The sequence below is a fragment of the Myotis nattereri genome, assembly GCF_964212035.1.
Source record: "Myotis nattereri genome assembly, chromosome: 10".
In the NCBI taxonomy this organism is placed as follows: domain Eukaryota; kingdom Metazoa; phylum Chordata; class Mammalia; order Chiroptera; family Vespertilionidae; genus Myotis; species Myotis nattereri.
This window is the reverse complement of record NC_138085.1, coordinates 76,754,305-76,779,041: the sequence shown is the minus strand read 5'-3', so window position 1 is coordinate 76,779,041 and position 24,737 is coordinate 76,754,305. Positions and strand designations below refer to the sequence as shown.

General features: G+C 42.9%; 1 protein-coding gene across 4 annotated transcripts in view; it reads right to left on the bottom strand.

Annotated features, from left to right (window-relative positions):
* Positions 1-13,653: 13,653 nt before the first annotated feature.
* Positions 13,654-24,737, bottom strand: part of PUM2 (pumilio RNA binding family member 2) — a 66,557-nt gene continuing 55,473 nt past the window's right edge. For all 4 annotated transcript variants that reach the window (XM_081100923.1, XM_081100924.1, XM_081100925.1 and 1 more), the window contains 7 exons: positions 22,289-22,418; positions 20,296-20,424; positions 18,784-18,921; positions 18,009-18,134; positions 17,654-17,775; positions 16,969-17,161; positions 13,654-15,598 (listed from right to left, as the gene is read on the bottom strand). In XM_081100923.1, coding sequence (XP_080957049.1) covers positions 15,467-15,598; positions 16,969-17,161; positions 17,654-17,775; positions 18,009-18,134; positions 18,784-18,921; positions 20,296-20,424; positions 22,289-22,418 — 970 coding nt within the window. In that variant the 3' untranslated portion in view covers positions 13,654-15,466. The remainder of the gene's footprint in view (positions 15,599-16,968; positions 17,162-17,653; positions 17,776-18,008; positions 18,135-18,783; positions 18,922-20,295; positions 20,425-22,288; positions 22,419-24,737) is intronic.

Below are 24,737 nucleotides of genomic sequence, written 5' to 3'. Positions count from 1 at the left end.
CACCCCCAGCTCGCCAGGTCTCCGGGCCAGTCCCCACCCCCGGACCCCGCCCCCTGAGCCACCCAGCCCGGCCCCTCGGACCGCCCCACCCCCGAGCCGCGCCCCGCCCCTCCCGCTCCGCCGGGGTAGAGCCTGGCGGGTCCCCCGAGCCGTGGGCCTGGCGGGCGGTGGGTCTGGCGTCTCCGCTCGGCTGCTCTCGGGCGGTGGGGACCCAGGCTCACCCCCTGCCGCCCCGGCCCAGGGCACTGAGCGCCGTCCGGGAGGGGGCGGGAGGGAGACCGTTGGTCCGCGGCTGTGCGCGCCAGCCTGCAGCGCCCTCTGGGCGGACACGAGCGGCCTCCAGGTGTGTCGGGCTCCCAGGTCCCGGAGGGAACACTTCGGGCCGCGGTGCTGGCCCCCAAGTGATGGGGCTTAGACCGATGGGTCCCCCCGCGCTTGTCCGACCGCAGGTGGGCTCCCCACGCCCGCCCTCCCCCGCGCAGGTGCCCAGGGGCTTGCGTTCTGCCTGCACTTAACACGCTGGAAGCTCAGGAGGGGTGGGGGGAGGGAGGAGGAGTTTTCAGAGTCCTTCTATGGAAGACAGTGCCCTCTCTCTTGATCCTCGGAGCTAAAAGGAAAAACAAACAGCTTGGTGTCCAGGTGACCGCGGGCCTGCTGAAGAGGCACCCACCCGTGGACTCCTGGTCCTTCGTGGTTCCCTGAGCTGGGCCTAGTGTTTCCATCCCCAGTCGGGCACCTCAGTGCAGAAGGCTGTGGAAGGCCTGCGGGTGGCGTGCAAAGGGCCCTGAGAGAAGCGGGCAGAGCCGCCTGGCCTGCCTGCAATCTGTGAGGAGGAGAAATGGTGCCAAATGACCTACGGACCTGAACCTGGAGGCCAAAGATGGCATCTTCCCCACCCACCTCTCCAGGCAGCCTCTGCAGCCCCGGCTGGGAACCAAGGGCTCCTGCGGCTTCTTGGCCTCTCACGCAGTCTCCATGTTTCTCCTTACGGATTAACATTCCCGGGTCCTGGGTTATGCGGTTCCGGACAACTGGCCTGAGTCCCCGTATTCTCCCCGCCCTCCCAGCAGCTTCCTGCATCCCCACCTCAAGCCACAGTCCTCCATCTGAGCAGTAACAGCCGGACCCCCAAACAGCACCCGCCCTGTTTGGCCCCTGCTCCTGAAAACCTGATGGACCGCAGGCAGCTCTCCCTTTTGGGGTCTCAGTTTCCCCCTGTTGTAACGGTACCCCGTGAATCACAGAAGGACGCCTCAAGAAGTCGAATTAAAGAGTCACATTTATTGCAGTCCGGGACTATGAGAGGCCATTCCCCAAATCTCATAGTAGTAAGATGGCCGCAAAACCAGACTTGTAGAGGCAAAGATCACAAAGGTATTGATTACATCCCAAGGTTTGGAATGAGGAACCTGGTTTGCAAAAAAGCAGTTTACAGAAGCAGAAGCAACAGGTTATCTAAATTATAGTTTGGGGTCTCCGGGTCACTGAATTGACAGAAACACATTATCTCGAGCCCTCCGGTCTGGAATGAGGAACCTGGTTTGCAAAAAAGCAGTTTACAGAAGCAGAAGCAGCATGTTATCTAAATCGCAGTTTTGGGTCTCCAACCGGGTCATGTTAACTGGAGCCCTCTGACCTTGGGATAACTGTGCTGTCCTTCCCAGGTAAAGGAAAATGTGCTTCCTAAGACCAGTGTGACCACAACCCATGGGATATTCACATTACAATCAATAGGGTATTTAATCGAATGGGGTAATTTATATAATTCAGAAAGTCAAAATAACTTTTCTATTATTTTAGCAAACAAATAAGTACAGAAACCAAACAGCAGGGTTAAAGTTAACCTATAGTTTCTCCCTGAGATGATTGCTACCATACTTCACCCTCTGTGTCCATGGGGGGCGATAGAGCCTCATCTGGGTTCTTGGGACCTGATGTGAGTCCCACTGCCTCGGTTTCTCAGATCATCCAGCATCAGGGCAGCAGCAGGCTGGGCCCCTCCGCAGCTCAGGGAGTCCTGCTGGGCTAGAAAGTCCTACCGACAGAAAGCTATGCGGGTGTCTCCAGGGGCCGCTCGCAGTCTGGTTAGCTCTCTTGTCTTTTTAGCCCAATATGGAGGAAATATTGGTCAGTTTGGAATCTTGTCTTTCTCTACCGCACAAAATAAACAAAACTGGAGTTGGGAGGGTGTGCTAGCGTTTTGTTGGTTTTTTTTTTGTATTATAGAAATTACCAGTTTATTGTTTCTTTCAGAATCTATTTTTTTTTAACTATATTTTATTGATTTTTTACAGAGAGGAAGGGAGAGGGATAGAGAGTGAGAAACATCGATGAGAGAGAAACATCGATCAGCTGCCTCCTGCACACCGCCTACTGGGGATGTGCCGGCAACCAAGGTACATGCCCTTGACCAGAATTGAACCTGGGACCCTTGAGTCCGCAGGCTGACGCTCTAGCCACTGAGCCAAACCGGCTAGGGCTTTCAGAATCTATTTGCTCCAGATCAATGTGTATTTCTTTGGGCCAATTAAGAAGAGGCGGGGCCCCAAGAATGACACATATACAGAGAAGGGAAGTAGAGGGTCAGGGCGCGCCTTGACCCGGCTGACCCCTGGCCTGCTGTGATCATCCCCAACACATCTCGCGGAAGCCACACGCCCCCGCCATCCCCAGCACGGGCAGCACAACACTGTCTTAAAATCCTATGTGTAGTGCACATAGATTACATGAATGTGCTATAAAAGTACATTTTCCTAGGGGAGGAAAATGGAGTGGGGGCCGTGAGGAGAGCATTTAAGTTTATTATGTATTCCTAGATGCTTATGAGAACATATACTTTATTTAATGTTTTAAATTGGAAGTTATTTCCTAAATCAGTGAAGATGCTTTCAACCTCAAGTAACAGCTCCCATTCAAACTGTTTGAGTAATAGGGCAATTATGGCGCCCAGCCAGTGTGGCTCAGTGGTTGAGCATTGACTCATAAACCAGGAGGTCATGGTTTGATTCCCAGTCAGGGCATATGCCCCGGTTGCGGGCTCGATCCCCAATGGGGGGCATGCAGTGATCAATGATTCTCTCTCATCAATGTTTCTGTCTCTCTATCCCTCTCCCTTCCTTTCTCTAAAATCAATAAAAACACATATTTTTCAAAATAGGACAATTATTGCATGTACCTGTACCTGCATAATCCACTGAACAACCCAAACCTCCACAGCACTGACACGAAGGCCCTCCCACCCTTCAGCTCTGTGCCCCTGTGTTGCTCCATCCTCAGAGTGGTGGCAAGATGGGCACTGTTTCCAGGCATCACAGCTAACAGAGTCATGTCCGCAAACAAGGCTACCTTCTCCTAGTGTTTTCCTCAGGAATAAGGAAATAGTTCCCTGAAGCCCCCCTCTACACACACACACACACACACACACACACACACAACACAACACACTTCTTTTCCCACCTCACTGGCCTGAAGTGGGTCCCATGCCTTCATGAAGCCATCACTAGGAAGCAGATCTTCAGCACCAGGGTGGGTGTAGATTAACCTTCAATGGCTTGGGGAAGCCATTGCCACGGCCATTCAGTACTTTGACTTCTTAAAGAGTATGTATGAGATACATGTAAGGGCATTCTGCTTCAAGATGATACAAAACACAAAAAATTTAAAATGGAATTATCATATAATCTAGCAAGTCCACCTCTGGGCATATACCCCAAAGAATTAAAAGCAGGGACTGAACAAGATATTTGCACACCCATGTCTATAGCAGCTCTATTCACAATAGCCCCAAAGGTGGAAGCCATCCAAAAGTCCATTGACAAATGAATGGATAAACAAAATGTGGTAAATACATACAATAGGGTATTATTCAGTCCTCAAAGGAAGGAAATCCTGTCACATGCTACAACCCCTGTGAACCTTGAAGACTTGAAGCTAAGTGAAATAAGCCAGTCACAAAAGGGCCAATACGCGTGTATAGAGTAGTCAAGTTCAGAGGCAGAAAACAAGGTGGCTGCCAGGGATTGGAAGGATGGGGGAGGGGGGCAGAGGCATTATTTTTTAATGGATACGGAGTTTTATTTTGGGAAGACAAAGAAAGTTCTGGAGGTGGATGGCGGTGGCTTTTGCACAACCATGTGAAATTACTTAATGCCACTGCACTGTACACTTAACTGGTTAAAATGGTAAATTTTATGCTATGTATAATTTACAAAAAATGCAAAAAAAAACCCCACCCCACCCTCAATTGCTAAAAAATAAAATAATGAACACCTGTGCAACTACCACCCGGTTCATCAGTTCTTAACATGATGTCTTTTTCTTTTCTTTCCTTATGAAATGAAACATCACAGATTCAACTGAGTTTTCTCCGTCGTGTTTTGAGGAGTGTCCGTGTTGACACATGTGGCTCGGGGTCATTTATCTTAATTGCTGTATTATAATTCATCACGTGCGCATGCCGTGCTCTATGAATCCCTGGACATTTGCTTGTTTCCAGCTTTTCAAAGCTACACACAATGCTCCCGCCAATTCTGGACCTTTCTCCTTGAGTGCATGTGAGCCTTTCTCTAGAAGAGTGGTTCTCAACCTTTCTGATGCCGCGACCCTTTAATGCAGTCCCTCATGGTGTGGTGACCCCCAATTTCATTGTTACAAATGGAACATAATTAAAGCGTAGTGAGTAATCACAAAAACAATATGTAATTGTAGATGTGTTTTCCGATGGTCTTAGGCGACCCCTGTGAAAGGGTCGTTCGGCCCCCAAAGGGGTCGCGACCCACAGGCTGAGAACCGCTGCCCTAGAAGTAGCCGGAGGGCCTGGGTTTTAGGTATAAACAGCGTCACCTTCCTTACACACTGCTCCGGGTGATTTCTCTAAACACACTGCTTCCAAAGGGCTTCTAGCCATTTTCACTCCCGGCAAGCGTTGTGAGAGCTCCCATTCCTCTCCATCCTCTGTTTGACTTGGCATTTATGGGACCTTTTCTCGTTCGCCAGCCTGACGCAGGTAAAATGATATCTCGTTGTCACTGGATTTTGAACGGCCCTCCCTTTATGAAACATTTTGCCGGAGCCCTTTGCTGCTGACTGCTCGTCCGGGCACTCCCGGCTGCTTCCCACATCTGTTTTCCTCCCCTTTTCCAGTAAAAGCGCTCCTAAATGTCAGCTGGCCTCACGGCCACTGGAAGTACAGACTCTTCCCCGCATCTCCTACAGCTCCATGGAGCCACGTGGTCAGGGCTGAGCGCAGAGGTGGTGCATGTATGTGCCTTCGGGGAAGTGTCAGGGGAAGGAGGCATGCCCGTCTCCGTGCCTCTTCTCTTTCCTCCTGGCCGGAATGCAGATGTGGTGGCTGCAGCTGGAGCAGTCATCTGGGACCCTGAGGCCATGCCTGACAGAGGATCGGGCTAGAAGGAGCGAGGGTCCCTGGCCCAGGAGGCGCCACGCCAGCCCTGGACTGCCCACCCAGACATGCACACGACGGAGAAAGACACCTCTGCGTTGCTTCCCTGGTCTCCTGGCTTTTCTGTCCCTGGCCAGCGAATCTAATCCTAACAATACGCTGTCAATTCCTCCTTCTACACACGACCAACAGGGTGCCGGGAGGACAGTTTCCCCGGGGAGAAGGGAGAGAGAAATGTCTCTCAGATGCCATCAGTAAAGGTCTGCAGGCCCTGGCCGGGTAGCTCTGTTGGTTAGAGCATCATCCTGATACGCCAAGGAAGTGGGTTTGATCCCTGGTCAGGGCACATACAAGAATCAAACAATGAAGGCATAAATAAGTGGAACAACAAGCCGATGTTTCTCTCTCTTGCCCTTCCTCGCTCTCTCTCGAATCAATTTTAAAAATTTAAATAAATTAATAAACACCCAGGGACCCAGCCAGCCTCCCAGTGCTGGACTGCCTGTTAGATTCTGGACTTGACTCAAGGCACCTAACAACCTCTGTCCCCAAAAGCAGTGGAGACCAGAGGGCCTTGTCTGAGGAAGGAGGTGTTTTCGGAGTCGGCAGCCCCGGCTCCTCGGGGCCCCTCTCTCGGGGTGCAGGCTCCGCGGCCCCGGCCTGCGTGGGGCTCTGTGGAAGCCCCTGCCCCACACCGACTGGGGGGTGCTTGTGTCCACTGTGAGGAGTGGGAACTGAGGACTGTGGGAAGTTTGCTGCTTTTAAGCAACGAATACGTTTGCTCTGACAGGTGTTGAGAACTGCTCGGCTCTCTCCCACGCTCAGGAAGCTCTGAAACCACAGGTGAAGGGGTTATTTTGAGTGGACTTGACAGCCATTCCTCACTTCCTGTCCTCACCCCCCAACCCTCTCCCCCTGCCCCCCGCCACCCTGCCCTCCTTCACTGTGTCCATTTTTCATGAATAGTTTCCCACGCCTTCTCAGTTGCCTCTAATATTTGCTAGAATGTCAGCAGGGGAGAGAAAGAATGAATACATCACTGGAATGTACACATCCAAACCGGAAAATTCACCTCCCCAAAGTGGTCCCATTGGGAGACTGATGCTGCCCATCCCATCAGCCCAGGATAGCTTCCTCCTCCTGCCCTCCTTCTCCCCCTCCTCCTCTTCTCCCTCCCCCTCCTCTTCCCTCTTCCTCCTTTCCCCCCTCCTCCTCTTCTTCCCCTCTCCTCCCCCTCCTCCTCCCCCTCCTCCCCCTCCTCCCCTCTCCTCCTCCTCCCCCTTCTCCCCCCTCCTACTCCCCCTCCTCCTCTTCCCCCTTCCTCCTTTCCCCCCTCCTCCTCTTCTTCCCCTCTCCTCCCCCTCCTCCTCCCCCTCCTCCCCCTTCTCCCCTCTCCTCCTCCTCCCCCTTCTCCCCCCTCCTACTCCCCCTCCTCCTCTTCCCCCTTCCTCCTTTCCCTCCTCCTCCTCTTCTTCCCCTCTCCTCCCCCTCCTCCTCTTCTCCCTCCCCCTCCTCTTCCCTCCCTCCTCCGTGGCTGCGGAAACACATTCCTGACTATGAATTTGGTAGCTTAAAATGTCGATGAAAGGGGGCCACATACGAAACCTGCCAAGCTCACAGGAGGCCTGCGTGGCGGCCTTACAAACTCAGAGACCAAGAGTCACCACATAGCATGCTCTGCACATTAAAATTCCTAGCTAAAGGCAGGCCTGGTAGTCACATCCTGGGCTTGTAGCGTCCCTGACAAAGGTCCGTCTTTCCCGTAAGCATGTCTGTCTACTGTCTTTTTGCATCTAAGATAACATGCCTTTGAAATGCTAGAGCGCCCCTCAGGGCACACCCACACATCAGAGCAGGGGACCACACAATCCCTCATTGGTATCGTATTCCCGAATACCATCTCCACGTGCTGTAAATGGTAATTATTAACCATCCGCACTCACCAATATGCTAGTAAAAGTACGTCTCTCCGTTTCACTTTTTTAGCCAGGCCTAGAGATTTCCCCGCGTTGCCTTCTCCCACCCCTTTAACCTACCACCCATTAAGGTCATGTAACCCCTCTTACGTCTCCCCGTTGGACGCTAACATATAAAATAAGCTGCAAAACTGCCAATTCCAGGAGCGTTTTCTCAATTCCTTGAGATTTTGTTTCCTGGCAGTTGTCAGCTTGGCTCAAATAAACTCATGAAAATTCTCTACAGGTTTGGACAGTTCTTACAGCAACAAAAATAACACTGTTTTATTCCTTTACTGCCTGGAAGCCAGAAATCCCAAATCAGTTTTACTGGATCGAAACCAAGGGATCAGCAGGCCTGCACTCCCTCCAGAGGCTCTAAGAGAGAATCCGTTCCTCTCCCAACTTCCAGGGGCTGCCAGCATTCCTTGGCTTGTGGTGGCATCACACGTACCTTAAGCGCCAACATCTTCATTCTCTTTCTGCATTATCTTCACATCGCCGTCTCTTCTGTGATAAAAACTCCCTCTTATAAGGATACAGGTGATTGCATTTAGAACCCACGTGGATAATCCCCCCATCTAAGGATGCTTACCTGAATCACATCTGCAAATCTGCAAAGACCCCTCTCCCCCCATTCTTATTTTCATTTTATTTTTTGCCATGGAAGGTAACATACCCAAGTCCCAGAGATTGGGACATGGCTATTTTGGGGACCATTATTTAGCCAACCACCGGCAGACAGAGTAGAGCGAGGCCATGCCAGGTGGAAACCCAGCAAAGAACAGGCAAGGAAGCAAGAAAGAGGTTCAGAATGTGCAGGAACTGGAGGGGATCTGAGTGGCCTGGATAGGCCAGAGCACAGGCCCTTTGGCCAGAGCTGGGTCACATGGAGACAGCCTGTGTCACGTTGCGTGCCACCGGTGGGCGGGCCTTGGTCAGAGGAGTCACTGACCTTTCAGAGCAGAGGAGGGGCTCGATGACAAGGTCCACATGTTAGAGAGTTCTCTGCCACGGCAGGCGGAAGACTGCAGGTGGGCACACAGGGAAGGCAGCAGAGGGAAAGGGCCAAGCCTGCCTTGAGGGGTGGCAGTGAAGACGGGGAGATGGGGAAGGGGCAGGAATGAAAACTATGGAAGAGGCAGAATGCAATTAGGCTCGGGGATGGACGAGGGAGAGGATGGGTGAGATTTTGAAAATCAGTGGTGGTATCTTTCCATCTGGTTTATGTTAACAGAGAGGCCAAACCGAGGGTGCAGTGGCTGCGGGGACTGGGGCAGCGCTGGGCACTGAAGTCTTTCGTTAGCTCCCCCCCGGTGGCTCTTGACTCATTTCTGGGTCATCTCCAGAGCAACCTTTGTTGGCGGCTTGGACCGGAAGCTCTTCTGAAGGTAGGTGTGCCGATGCCAGCCACACCCTTCCAGGTGTAATCTGGCTGATTCACCCCGAGCCACTTCCTAGGGTGGAGTGGCTTGCCACACACCCCCTTCCCCCCCTTTCCGGGTCCTCCTGCCTAGGACCTGGTGTTTGAGAAGCTTCGGGTTGGCTGTGACTCAGCCCCCTGGTGGGAGGAAGTGCCGATTCCTTGCGCTTAGGGCAGGTAAGCTGCAGGCCAGTTCTTTCTCACCTACTTACCCTCTCAGCTAGCAATAGTATGCACTTTTCTCTTGCAAGTTCTTAGCGGCTATTTTAGCTGTGTGTCCTTGAGCAAGTAACTTAACCTCTCTGTGCTTTAATTTGTTCCTCTATGAATTGGAGAAATGCTAGTGCTTACCTCAGAGAGCTGTTGTGAGGATTAAATAAGCACCGTGAAGGGCTAGTACAGTACCTGGCACACAGGTAAGTGCTGCCTGAACCTTAGTGATGTTGAAGATGTGACCGTGGGACTGGGAGAGGCAGACACACTTGGGTTTGAACCTTAGTTTTACAGTCCTCTCCCCATACAACCTGGGGGAAATTCCTGAAAAGGTCTGAACTCAGATCGTGGCGATTAAGTGAAATAATGCACTTTACCTGGCATCAGACAAGGGAAATAGAAATAATTCTTAGAGAAGTTAGGCAATCTCAAGCCCCCAGGAGACTCTGGAGTGGGTTCCGAAGGGATTCCTGAGCTCACAGTCGCCAGGCTGTAAAAGGCGTGATGTTATGTAGGAGCAGGTGCCTGTGTGAGGTGAGCTTTACCTCCAGCCTCAGGATACCTATGCAAATTCACTCCTCAGCTAGATTCCCTCACTGAGACTGTATTCAGCAGAGGTTGCACACTGGTAGCCCGAAGTTCTGCATTTGGCCTGCAGACATTTGCTCTCACTGTGCTTAAAAGGACACTTTTGCTGGGACGTGTGGCTCAGTGGTTGAATGTCAACCCATGTACCAAAAGGTCCCCGGTTCGATTCCCGGTCAGGGCACATGCTTGGGTTTCTGGGATTGATCCCCAGCAGAGAGCCTGCAGGAGGCAGCCAACTGTGTTGATGCATTGATGCTTCTCTCTCTCCCTCTCCCTCTCAAACCAGTAACATTTCTTTTTTTTTTTTTTTAAAGGAGATTTCCTTAAGGGAATTGCACATAATCCAGCTTTCTAAATTTCCCCACTTGACTATCACTATGGCTCAACTCTCAAGGCAGACACCTACCAAGGATCCATGGTGGCTCTTTAACCAGCAAAACATTGATTTGTTGGCAAAACTCTCTTTCACTGAAGCATAACCACAACAGAGGGGGTGCCCGCTCACACTGCTCAGCGGGAAGGACGCAAGGGCTGGCTGTGCGGAATGGCAGAAACCAAGCGATGTCCTGACCAGTCTGACTTCCACAACATTTCAGCAGCTTCTGGGTCTCACATGCTTTTCCAGTGGCGCAGGTGTGTGTGTGTGTGCGTGTGTGTGTGCGTGCACGTGTGTATCTCCACCACGCTGCTTTCGATTTCCTTGTCATCTCCATTATGGCAGCCGGATACCTCTGAGCAGAGCTTCTATTACTTATATTAGAACCAAGAAAAAATATTAAAATGCTGTAAAGTTACTTAATCATATCTTCAATAGTTTTCCTACCGAGTCAGTGATTTTTCTGCAACTTTAATCAAGAGCTTGTTTGCAGAAACATAAAGGAGCTCCAAACCAAATGTTTTGAGGCGGTTATGTAGGCAAAAAAAAAAAAAAAAACCACCACAAAACTCTTTCGTTAACTCACTACAGCAGGAGTCAGAGTCCTCACTGGGCCTGTGTGTCACATATTCTCAGGTAACCCTCACAATTTTAGGAGGTGGGTATCATTTCCCTTTCCGACACCACCAGGAAACTAAGGCTTAAAAGATAAAACTGTTTGCCTAGTAAAAAGCGAAAGGGTTTGGAACCTGGGCATTCTAATTCCAGGGTCCAAACTGATGCATTACACCCTGATGTCCAACAAAATTTGAACTAATGTTAGTTTAGCAAATTCCTCAATTACCAAGTAGAATACAGTGCAACTTCATTTGGCTTAAGATCCTGGTAAATAACTAGGAAAAAAATTTCTATCACTGGAATGTAAAAGAAAGAAATTGTCTACAGAATTCGGAGGTAGTAAAGTTCAACAAAAATTTTAAGCTTGTATGATCTACTAGAGGCCCGGTGCACGAAATTTGTGCAGGGGAGAGTCCCCTCAGCCAAGCCTGTGCCGTCTGCAGTCCGGGAGCCCTTCGGGGGTGTCCGGGGAGTGGGCCTAAGCCGTCAGTTGGACATCATTAACACTGCTGTGGTGGGAGAGGCTCCTGCCACCGCCACTGTGCTTGCCAGCCGTGAGCTTAGCTTCTGGCTCAGTGGCGCTCCCCCTGTGGGAGCACACTGACCACCAGGGGGCATCTCCTGCATTGAGTGTCTGTCCCAGTGGTCAGTGCACATCATAGCGATGTCAATTTGCATGTTAGCCTTTTATTACATAGGACTAGAGGCCTGATGCATGAAATTCGTGCAAGAGTAGGCCTTACATCCCCCAGCTGCTGGCACCGGCTTCCTTCGCAGCCCTGGCTTTGTCTGGAAGGTCATCCAGGACATCCAGTCTAATTAGCACATTATGCTTTTATTATTATACTGTAGCTGTTAGGTTCTTGGCATCAAGTATCCCTCAGACCCAATGTTCTATGGGAAGTCAGGATATTATTCCTCCTTCACAGGTAACTTCAAGGCCTAGAGCAGTGACGGCAAACCTATGACACGTGTGTCAGAGGTGACACGCAAACTCTTTTGGTTGATTTTTGTTAAATGGCATTTAAATATATAAAATAAATATAAAAAATCTAAGTCTTTGTTTTACTATGGTTGCAAATATCAAAAAATTTCTATAGGTGACATGGCACCAGAGTTAAGTTAGGGTTTTTTAAAATGCTGACACACCGAGCTCAAAAGGTTCACTATCACTGGCCTACCTAGAGGGTTGTTTGCCCACATTCCTCAGGGCCCAAGCTAGGCCTGCCTGCCTCCCTCCCTCCTTGGGAGCACTGGATGCCACAGAACTCCATTCCTTCTCACCCGTTTTCATAGATGAATTTACCGCAAGTCGGGGCACCAGCTCCCCCTCAGATATGTCAGTCAGGTCCTCCTAAGTATGGTAGATGGTGAATGGTGCTCCTTAGGGGTTTCTCTGCCCTCCCCCTAAACCTGAGAAACCAATCGCGAGGGCAAGTAGAATACCACGTTTAGGTTACTAAGCAAAGAGTGGGAGGGTATATTATTGACTTCCTTTTGAGAATCTTTAATTTCATCACTACGAACTGGGGTAGGTCAACAATTTAGTAAGGGTTGATTGCAGCTCAGAATAGAGCCAAATCAAGGTAACATGAAAACAGGATAAACAATGTGTACAATGAAAATTCCTTTTCCCTTGTATGTAACCTCCATTTTGGATGCTATCAAATTACGTGCGGTTTTTACTTTAAATAGCTATAGAAGGGATAGGAAAAGGAAAATAGCATTAGCATTAGTTGTGAATTAGGTTCTAGGTATCTTTATTCTCAATTCTTAAGATCAATGAGGATTTAGAACTAGTACTACCCTGGGGTAAAGCACTGAACTTCTGAGTTCACAAACCCAAAATGTATAATCACTCTATGTAATTGGACAGAAATCCTGAAATTGATCAAAAGAGAGGACTGATACCATGAGAGGGATCAGTTGCTCCAGACTGGTGGCCATGCAATAAAAATATCTTTTGTTTTCCTTAAGTCAGAGTAAACTTGAACGGGCAATCTGAATTAAACTGAGGTACAAAGGGGTATTTATCTAGAGAAAAACACAAGACCAGATTTATTTCATACAATGTTATTCACACATTTTTCATTTTCTAATTTATACATAATATACAAAGAAGTGAAGATAACATTATTTCATATGAACCAATAAGAGCCAGGACTTAAGACAAACTGGTCCAGAAACAATCCATGTGGAAAGGAGACACTCAAGAGTGAAGTCTCAGTGGCTCTGCCCAGTGAAGCTCCTTTATTCTGAAAAGCCATTTTCAGATTTTGTCAAAGTTCCATGCCAACTTTTATTAAAAGTGAAATCCCGGGTGGGTACCAACAATGGCAGACCACACCATGTCTACCATGACACATCCTTTTCTAGAACAGGCCCCAAGTACTGGGACGATTAGGTTGTCAGGACACAGGGGACCCTCAGGACCCCAGAAGAGGGTTGCTTCCCAATGTGCTCATCTCTAGGACTTCCCTCATTTGCAGAGGTAACTGCCTGTGCCAACAGAGGCTACGGATAAAGGGAAATCAGGAATTCAACTGTGCAAATCCAAGAAAGTCACTACCAATCTCCAACAAGGACAACTTGGATCCTAAAACCATGAGCTGATTGATACTGGGAACAAAAATTGGACGCGGCGCCAAGACACTAAGGCTGGCAAAACAAAGGCAAGAAGGTGGGAGAGCAGCTTCGCAGGGGAAGCACTGCCACTGTGACTGGGACGTGATGAACCAGTGTGACTCTGAGAAGTGACAGTGACAAGTGGTTGGATTTAATGGCCTCAACATGGAATGTTGGGTTAAAAAAACAAGAGCAACTCAAATAAAATATGAAAAAGTATGCCTGGCATCCCAAACTTCATGCCATTATTTTTAGGTTCATGATATGAGCAGCTCTGTGATAAAACCTTTATATTCAATATTGTGCTCAGAAGATTGCTTTTCTTCTGCAGCCTTCCTAGTAAAAACCCCTTACATGTTCCATCTAAAGAGAGAGCATGGTTCATTAGTTTTCAGCACTAAACATAAGTGGGTCAACATAAATGTTTTATACAAAATACTGACTTCAACAAAATACAAAGCACTTTCTTTATCTTTCAGAAACTGAATATACAAAGCAAGTTTTTTTCCAAAATATTTTCATAGGCAAAGGATTAAAAACGATTTTAATTATACACATATGGTCACAATTTTGCCTTAAAAAGATTGTTGGGAAATGTACATAAGGCCGCTTGTAAATGTACATCATGTTACTGTTATGTCTTATGTCCAGAGAAAAAAATGTTATCATACAGATTTGCTCTTACTTGGGAGTAGGCTATCCAAAAATACAGTACTCTTCTGTACAAAGAAAAAAGTCACATCACATTTAATAAGATGGAAAAAGCATTGGCCTCCATGTTAACCAAATATCTCAGTCCAATACTTTCTATTATGCACAATACCCTGACTTCTTGAAAGGGATCCAAATCCTAGCATGTCCATATTAACTATGTTATAAAACAAAATGTTTCTCATAATAATAAAAAGAAAGTTGGTTCATATTTCTGAAATCATATAAAGATAAAAAAATTTTAAAAAATCACTCTTGATTTGGAGAAATAAATTTACATTATACAACACTATATGCCAGGTCAAAGAGGGCAGGGACATAAATGTACACTAAAATGCAAATGTTTCCCAAAGAGATAAAACAAATTCCATTTACAGCATGATGGTTTACAAATGTACACCTGTACAACCAAGGAAAGCATTACTACTAAATTAGCAAGGCTTTTATAATAAACACTGAAACAAGATTTGCTTTTCCAAATTGTAAACTTACCATCTATTACTACACACACAATGCATATATTTATAGGAAGCAAAAAAGGCTATCTGAATATGTAATCATGCTTAAATGTTGAGCTATCAAATTCACTTTTCAGTGGCCCCCTTTTCACCTCTATCTGGTTCCTACTTTCTGAAATCTACTATGAAAAAGCAAAATAAAGCTCAACACTTCCTCAACATGTCCTTGTAATTCTATAAGCAAAACAATACACAAATTTCCACTCTTTCTCATTGCAAACCAAACCGAAAAGTTAAAATGGGACTTAACTTTCCGTTTAGTGCACTTAACTCGATGGAAATGTCACCATGATTTTGTTTTTTGTTTTTTTCTATCTCTTACAACAATTACATATGTTAAGTATATACAATACTTCTGTACATTGCCAGAAACATTTTAGGGCAGTATTTGATTAAAACCACATCCACTGTAAATAATGTTAAGTTCTTTTCATCTCAAATCATTTAATTCTTATCTTACTTGCTGAATTTTATTTGCATGATAGATTGTGAATTACCAAAATACAACTTAACTTTTTAAAAATATTAATAATATTTATGTAGTTGATTGTTAATCTGTTATAAAAGGCTTCACACAAAGGACAAAAAAAAAATGACTATATTTCTATATACATCTCTATAAACCTGTTGTGCTATGGGGTCCATAGACCTACCAGACTGCAAGCCAGTTTATTAAAAGAATACTGTACTTTTTCCTTTAAAAACTATTTTTGTGGCTTTACAAGGTAAAAATTTACAAAATATGTGACAGCTTTTTTTTGATACAGTTACATCATATACAGGCATTCTGTGCTTTGCCAGCAATCCAATCTGATAGGTCTCCACTCAGGGCGAAATATCATTTATAATTCACCACTCCCACCCCCCAAATATACACAAGAACCTTAAAAAATTTACAAATGGATGAATAAAGTCAATAAATAGTTTTGCTTTAAAAAAAATTTTGACGATTCATAGTTGAGTTGTGTTTTGATAATTCACAAAAGAAAAGTTCTTTTCACGTGGTTATGGTTACATTATCTTCTTTCTCTTTTTTCTTTATAGCATTCCATTTGGTGGTCCTCCAATAGGCCCTAGATCTGGGCTATTTTTCAAATAGTATTTTTCCAACTTGGCCAGTATATGCTTCCCATATGTGTATTTGCGCAAAGTAGTAATGTGAGGTCGAATCTGAAAAACAAATAATCTGCTTAGGTATGTTCTTTTAGTTTCTGATTTCTTTAAAAAAGTGCCCCATAGCCAAGTAATTTAGAATAATAATTGGGATTTTCAAAGAATAGCAGAGGAGCTCTAAGCACAGCAGGGGAGTATCTCTAGTGAGCTACCACAGTCTAGGAAGGCAGAATCTTACAACTTGAGACAGCTGGACAAAAACGCAATTCAAAATAAAGCAGAAAACATACGCAAATGGTCAGACGTGTGATGGCTACTACATTTAAGATGTTCAATATCTTACTAAATGTGTTAACACTCAAAATCTAATAGGTTTGAAAATATAAATGAAAGAAATCATAACATTATCTTCCCATTTAGATAGGCAAGAACTTTATAAGTAATTGGTAGTTATGAGATAAATGTAAAACAGGTACCCTTTTTATATACTGACTAAATAGATGTGCAAACTGAGAGCAACTTGGCAGTACCTATTAAAATATAAAATGTTTACATACCTTTACCAGCAATTCCACTCTAAATATTTTCCTTACAAAAACATTTATGCAGACATTCATATAAAGCACTGCTGATTACAGTTAAAATATTAGAAATTGCCCAGACAGTTTTGACCTATGAACCAGGTCACCTCGATTCCCAGTCAGGGCACATGCCCAGGTTTGGGCTTGTACCAGTAGGGGACATACAATGATCAATGATTCTCTTTCATCATTGATATTTCTATCTCTCTGAAAGGTAGAAAATTAATACATCAGCTGAAAAATGTTAAAAATCAGAAGGCCAAAAATATTTATGATCATACAAGATCATTTTCTCTTTAATATAAACAGGAATCCAAAGAGGTTACATATGTTGTTCCATTTTTTAAATGACTAAATTTAGAAAAAGATCAAGATATTCAAATATTATTTCCTCCAGTGTTCTTTTTAACAGATTTTCCTATGGAACTTGATGTCTTTACAAAATTATTAGATTCTAGGAAGATGATAGAGAGAAAAAACAACTTAAATGATTTAAAACAATCAAACATAAACTCTGTCCCTGGAAAATTTATTACGTTATTGAGAAAATCAATGTTCGACCCATGTAAAATGGCAAATCAAGTATACTGAAATAAGATGGGGAAGGGAAGAACAATGCTAAAGGTAGATGAACAGATAAGAAATGAACCTGATTTTACTGAGCACATTACCTTAAAAATTTAATAAAGGGTACACCATACTAACCTAAAATCAGGGTATCAATACATTCCACCACCACCCCAGTTATAACATAGATAAGGAAAATTAAAGCCTAGGGAAATTAGATGCATAGCCTAAAGCCACACAAATTGAATCAACTGTTTTCAGAGCTATTAAGTATATTACCTTGTGCATGATTATCTTTCTCTGAGCAGGTTCAGCCATATCAATCATCTTCTGAATCACATAATTGGCATACTGGTCCTTCATCATGGTGTATAAGGCACTGTGAGGACCGTCATTCTGGCAGCATACTTCATCAATCAGTAAAGCTCTCTCAGCACGGGAGGCATGAGTAACACACTTTTCTACTACATTGCTGAAAATTAAAGCACATACACAAGAATTTACTCAATACACTGGAAGAGAGAAGAATCAAGGTGGGAATCTCTTGTAGTTTTCTTACAATTACTTTTAAAACAAATTGATATCACAGAAGGACACATATTGGACTTCCACAAGTTTAATTATGGGTCTCTTAAAATCGAAATTAAATTGTAATTAATATAATTTTAAAACGGGGAAACTAGGTTATTAATAAGGTTTGAGACTTTCACAAACATGCACTAAATAAACTAAATTTGCATTTACTCAGAGGTCTTGGGGACATAATTTTCTAACTACAGATTTCAGAAATAGAAACTAATTTGTCATGTAGATTCTTTAAGAATAAAAGCAATGTTCTACATGTCCTTTTTGACTCTACTAAAGAAAAGATTATATTTCAATGTTATGTTCTATATGCATTTCTGTGCTTACTAATAAAAAAGAGTTGAAAGAAGAACCTTAGAATTAGAAAATAATGCAATACCTGGCAAATTTGTGTTGACTCAGGGCTAAGACCTTTCCTCTGATTTCGGAAACAATTTTGCTCTTGTCTTCAGGTCGACCATGTTCCAGTACATGCTGAATAACATAATTGCCATACTGATCCTAAGTACAGATATTTAAAATTTATTTTAAGTCATTCCTTAAGAATTATTATTCTTTAAAAAGATATTAACCATTTTTCTAAAAAATACAGTATATGTACTCAGGAGAGTACACTAGCTTTTGTCTCACTGTGTTTCTACAGTGTATTAAGAAAATTATTATACCTTAAAAAAAATAAATCAGAACCATTTAAGTATATATATAAACATTTCATATTATGAGGGAGCTTATACCTGGACTAACTGCTCAGTGTGTTGGTGGAGTTCTTCTAAGATAGGCAAAGTCTGCTCTGCAGTGCAGTGTTCTAGGATGCGCTGGATCACTCTGCACCCGTAAGGATGAGTTGAAAGTACAAACACCTTAAAAAAATGGGAAGAATTAAAATTTCCTTTCTCTGACACTCTGAATTAATTTAAATAAAATGGTGGGGAATTCACATTTAATACATCATCAAATTTGTTTGGATTTTCCCATTGTAACACATATTCAATTTAAAAATATGATTTTCAAATTGCATTAATCCATTGGGTGCTCAATATGAGTTAACAGATATTTTGATTAAAAGGAACCTAAACAGAAGATGAAAGACATGTAATAATGAGGAGAAATGTACTGTGGGGTGAGGACAGTGCACACTGTAATTAGAAACTATTAATTACAATGTATTAGTTACTAATTAATATTTGTCTTTTATTATACAGTTTTGTTTTCCTCACTCTTCTCCCAAGAAATTTGAAAAAAAATTAGTGTACAATTCTAACAGAGGTTATCTTTACTTCTTAAAGTAATGTAATTAAACTCATATTTCTATTTCTCAGCTTCAAAAAAAATGAAGGTATTGACTCACTCTGTAACAGAGGCAGAAATTAGTGTACATTCACTACTCTGTCCCCTATTTTTTATGTGAAAGTACTGGGAATTATCTTGTGACTTATGAAAAATGTGTTAACACTCAAAATCTAAAATAATGCCCTGCTAACTAGGTAGAAGCCAAAAAAACCCTCTTACTTGTCCTTTGAAAGCATCAATGATGAATTGTAGTGACTGTGGCTGAACACATTCAATACATTTTTGTACAACATGGTTCCCATTCTGATCTTTCACACATTTGAGTACATGACCATCCAGCTCCTTTACCATTTCACTCTGCAGGAGAAGATGACATTTAAATAACTGCCTCATCAAACAACATTAACAGGATTACAAATATTGAAATGAGAACAAAAGTATAATAAAAATTTTGTTTGCAGTTTTTTTCATATGAAAGTTTAACCCTCCCCCACAAAGTATAATTTGCAGAAGCCAATAAGGTGAAAATTACTAAAACATTTTGCAAGATTATAATTTGAATTATACTAACTGAAATACAACCTAGTGATGAACTGGCCATATTTAAACTATCTTCACTGTGTACATTTTCTACTCATCTTTCTCAGCTGACAACTAATATAACTCATTCAGAACTTTTTCTCTACTTAGCACTATTCTTCCCCAAAATAATTATTTTAAATGCATGAGTCCAGCAGCATGGCTCAGCGATTGAGCGTCTACTTATGAACCAGGAGGTCATGGCTCAATTCCCGGTTAGGGTACATGCCTAGGTTGCGGGCTCGATTCGCAGTAGAGGGTGTGCAGATGATTCTCTCTCATATTGATGTTTTGATCTTTCTCTCTCCCTCTCCCTTCCTCTCTGAAATCAATAAAAAATACATATATATATATTTCAAAAACAATACCATTACTCATTAACTGGTTCATGTAAAGCTTACTCCCAAGAGTTTTACACTTTCAAATATTAAAGAAACTTAAAATAACTTGAACATGGTATATTTCCCATTTAATATATATGTATCTTCTTTTAAAGAATTATAAATCTTGTTAATTCTTAGGTTACTTTTCCTGTTGAGTGAGATTTATAAAAACTTCATTCTTATGATAGAAGTATAAATATAATCCAAATAAACATTGGAAATAGTAAAATGTATTCCCGATATGACAGAAAATCAAATAAGCAAGTGATAGCAAAAACACCCACTGTCTACCACTCTGCTTATCACACAGTAGGTAATAAAATATATTCATGAAAGAGATGAAATGATGAAGAAAATAGAGGGCAGAGCAAAGATCTGTTGTATAACTTTTTAAAAAAATATAATTTTATTGATTTCAGAGAGAAAAGGAGAGGGAGAGAGAGAGAGAAACATCAATGATGAGAGACAATCATTGATTGGCCGCCTCCTGCATGTCCCCCACTGGGGATTGAGCTCACAGCCTAGGCATGTGCCCTTGACTGGAATCGAACCTGGGACCTTCAGTCCGCAGGCCAATGCTTTATCCACTGAGCCAAACCAGCTGGGGCTGCTGTATAACTTTTAACTAATAACTTAACTGTTAAGACAGTTTAAAAATCTTTTAGTCTAACTGGAAACATGTAATATTTCACTCCAAGATTACTGTATGATAAAAAAGGTAATTTAAAAACTGAAAAAATACAAAAATTTTGTCTTAACTTACAATTACCTGTTGGTCAGATGAAATAGACTCTAATGCTTTCTGAATAACACGGCAGCCATACATCTGCAAGGCCAAGGGTAGAACATGACCACGAATACGAGTAGCCAGGGCTAATTTTTGATCCAAACTCCCAAACTGACAGAGAGGAAAATAATATTATTAAAAAGTGACCATAATGCTACTTTGCTAAACTTAAATAACCCACTGTTTGTAGCCTACTGAATCGACTTTTAAAATAGGTATTGTAAAGGGAGGAGGCATTTAGGTAAAAGTTAACTAAGACAGACCCAGAGATGCTTAAAATGGTAAGTGTATTACTTGCTCTGGGGTCAAAAATTTCTGTTATTAACATACACCTTCACTTTTCATTTCAAACCAACAGCCCTCATCTCTAATATAATAAATCTGAGCCATACATTCAGACTAGTTAATTCTCAACTATATTCTAACATAAACTACAACACAGATGTTTAATTATAAACTAATTATGTAAATTATAAACTAGAGGTCTGGTGTACGAATTTGTGCACGGGTGGGGTCTGGCCAGCCTGCCCCGATAGATCAGATTGAGCAGGGCCAGCTTGGGGGAGGGGCCTGGGTGGTTGGCCAGTTGGCACTGCACCCTGGTCGAACACCTACCTGGTTGAGGGAACAATTTGCATATTAGCCTTTTATTATATAGGAAAGATAATATCTAACAAATCCAAGTAAAGACTATCCTATTATTTACTGCTTCATCTAAGAGTTACTCCCAATGCTTTATATTTTCAGATATTAATCAGGATTAATATTAACATTCCATTTTAAGGTAGGCCCATATATTTATCTGTTGGACATTTGGGTTGTTTCCACCTTCTGGCTATTCTGTATAATACTGAAATGAAAACTTAGTGTTTGAGACCTTGTTTTCAATTCTTTGGGTATATACAGTGTGGGGCAAAAGTAGGTTTACAGTTGTTCATATGGAAAATACAGTAATTAATAATACAAGAAAAACTTTTGCCTATTCACAACTATAAACGTACTTTGCCCCATCCTGTACATATCTAGGAGCAAAATTGCTGGGTTGTATAGCAATTTTACATTTAGTTTTTGAGGAAATGCCAAACTGTTTTCCACAGCAGCTGAACCATTTTACATTTCCACCAACAATGTACAAGGATTATAACTTCTTCACAGCTCCACCAACATTTGTTATTTTCCATTTTTAAAATTACAATCATCCTAATAAATGTAAAGTGAAATCTCACTGTGGTTTTGAAATGTTTCCCTAATTACTAAGGATGTTGAGCTTCTTTTTCTATACCTATTGGCATTTGTATATTGCCTAAGAAAACATGTCTATTCAAGTCCTTTGTTCACTTTTTAATTGAGTTGTCTTTTTGAACTTTAGTTGTTCTTTAAATAGTGTGGGTATAAAATATTTATTTTATATGATTTACAAATATTCCCACCCAAGCTCATGTATTTTTATGTAAAAACTAGAGGCCCGGTGCACGAATTTGTGCATGGGTGGGGTTCCTTGGCCTGGCTGGTGATCATGGCCTATTGGAGGGCCCTCTGGCCTGGGGGAGGGACCCTGGAAAGTTGGTCAGCCAGGGGGAGGGGCCGTGGGACGTTGGCCACCTGGGCAGAGGGGCTGCGGGAAGTTGGTTGGTGGGGAGGGGCGGGGGCCCACAGGAGGTTGGCTGGCTGGGCCCCACCCCCGATCGGGACTGATGGGGGGACTGGCCGCCCAGGGGGAGGGGCTGAGGGAGGTTGGCCGGTCACAGGAGGTTGGCTATGTGAGTGCACTGACCACCAGGGAGCAGCTCCTGTGTTGAGCGTCTGCCCCCTGGTGGTCAGTGCACATCATAGTGACTGGTAGACTGGTTGTTCTGGTTGTCGTAAGGGTCGCTTAGGCTTTTATATATATAGATGACTTTTACCCAATTTCCTGAGCTTTTTTAAGTATTGAGCATATACTTAGATAGATATACAAACATGTATGGGTGCTTACCTCAAAAAACTTTTGAATAACATAGTTGCCAAAAACATCTGTCATTAATTGATATGCTGCTTGTAAAATTTCATTAAAAACCATCTGTCGCTCAGCTGGAGTAGCTCTCTCTAGTTTTTGCTGTATGAACCTACATGGAAAAAAATTTTAAATGCATGACAGTACACTGAAAACAAGCTCCTACAAAATCCGTAGGACTTGAGTACTTACACCCCCAATCCACACAAACACAATTATTTTCAGAAACAGTACTAACACATTTTCTATGGTGGACAGCCAAGGTAAAACAAAAAGAAAAAAGTTATGAAGCATTTCTTTTACAACACCTTTAATTTAAAATTACTAGTTAAACAGGCAAAAATAAGAATGTAAAGATGTTTAAGTTAGTTCTGGTTGCATTATAATCAAAAAGAAAATCACAAACATTTTACTGGTTATTCATGTATTTTCAGAATATACATACAATAGTACTAAGTATCTTTTTAGGCCAGAATAAAAGAAACCCTTAGAAATAAAGCTCATCAAACACAACTGAATTCCTTATAAGCTAGCCCTTGTGAATGATACAAGGTTCATTTGCTACTCTTAAAGAACTTGCAACTAGAGAGGGAGATAAAATTTATATGCAGCTATCTGATCAATAACTGTATTTCTTAAATTTCAGTTGTAGTACTCGCTTCAGCAGCACATATACTAAAAATTTCAGTTTTACCTTAAAACTATAAAAAAAGAAAACATCTCAAATTTGATAAATGTATTAGAATTCTATTACCATTCTCCTTTCTGTGCTGTATCTTGAGAACACGACCTCAAGCCTTGCTGGTTTGGCTCAGTGGACAGAGCGTCAGCCTGCAGACTGAAGGGTCCAGGTTCGGTTCCAGTCAAGGGCACATACCTGTTGCAGGCTCCTCCCTGGCCGGGCCCTAGTCACATCTACCTCAAGCATTATGGTATATGCATTTAATGTACAAAGGCACTGCCCTGGCAACTGTGGCTTAGTTGGTTGGAGCATCGTCCTGTACACTAAAAGGTTAGGGTTTGATTCCGAGTCAGGACACATACCCATGTTGCAGGTTCGATCCTCAGATGGGGAGTGTGAGGAAGAAAACTGATTGATGTTCCACTCTCACATTGATGTCCCCACCCCTCCGCCTTCCTCTATCTCTAAAATCAATTTTTAAAAAGCATGTCTTTGGGAGACAATTAAAAAATAATATGTACAAAGGCACTAATATTTCTATATTTGAATGTTTCAATTTAAGCTGAATATCTATAATAATAAAAGCATAATATGCTAATTAGACCAGATTGCCTTCCAGACAAAGCTGGGGCTACACGGGAAGCCCGGGTGCCGGGTGTTAGAAGGAAGCTGGTGCTGGCAGCTGGGGGAAGGAAGGCCTACTTTTGCATGAATTTCATGCACTGGGCCTCCAGTAAATCTATAAAGGAACACAAAAGCATTTAACTGGTTTTTAACTTTTTTAAAAAAAGATAATACATACATCAGGGATGCTTAAAGTCCACAAATGAAATTTAAATTTTTTTAAAAAAATATATAGTATTTTTAAATATATTTTATTGATTTTTTTACAGAGAGGAAGGAAGAGGGATAGAGAGTTAGAAACGTTGATGAGAGAGAAACATCCATCAGCTGCCTCCTGCACGCCCCCTGCTGGGGATGTGCCCGCAACCAAGGTACATGCCCTTGACGGGAATCGAACCTGGGACCCTTCAGTCCGCAGGCCGACGCTCCATCCACTGAGCCAAACCAGTTAGGGCTAAAATATATTTTTAATGATTTCAGAGAGAAAGGGAAAGGGAGAGATAGATAGAAACATCAATGATGAGAGAGAATCAATGATCAGCTGCCTCCTGCAAGCCCCACACTGGGGATCAATCCTGCAATTTAGGCACATGCCTGACCTGGAATCAAACTGTGACCTCCTGTTCCTAAGTCAAAGCTTAAATATTGAGCCATGCCGGGCGGAATGCAAAAAATTTTAAGAAAAATTTAAAGATGTTAAATGATTTAGAGTCAATGTAATAAAAACAATCCAATAAAAAGGCACTACTATATTTTAGGTATTAAAAATTCTCACAAAAGAAAATTGGAAAATTAAAAAAAATGTAAACCTGTATTTTTATTATTTATCCTAATATAAAAGACAAAATATAATCCATAGTAAGTATTTATTTTTTTAAAAGCTTCCAACTTTTATGCAGATCAAATGATTCTAGTCAAGAAAAATTTAGGCTTTTACAAGGTAGCAATTTCCAAGACAAAAATGCTGTGACTCTGGCCAGTGTGGCTCAGTTGGTTGGAGTGTCGATCCATACACTAGAAGGTGGTGGGTTCAATTCCCAGGCACGCCACATACTAGGGTTGGAGGTTCAATTGCCAGTCAGGGAGTGTGCAGGGGCAACCACTCTCAATCTCAATCTCTCTCTC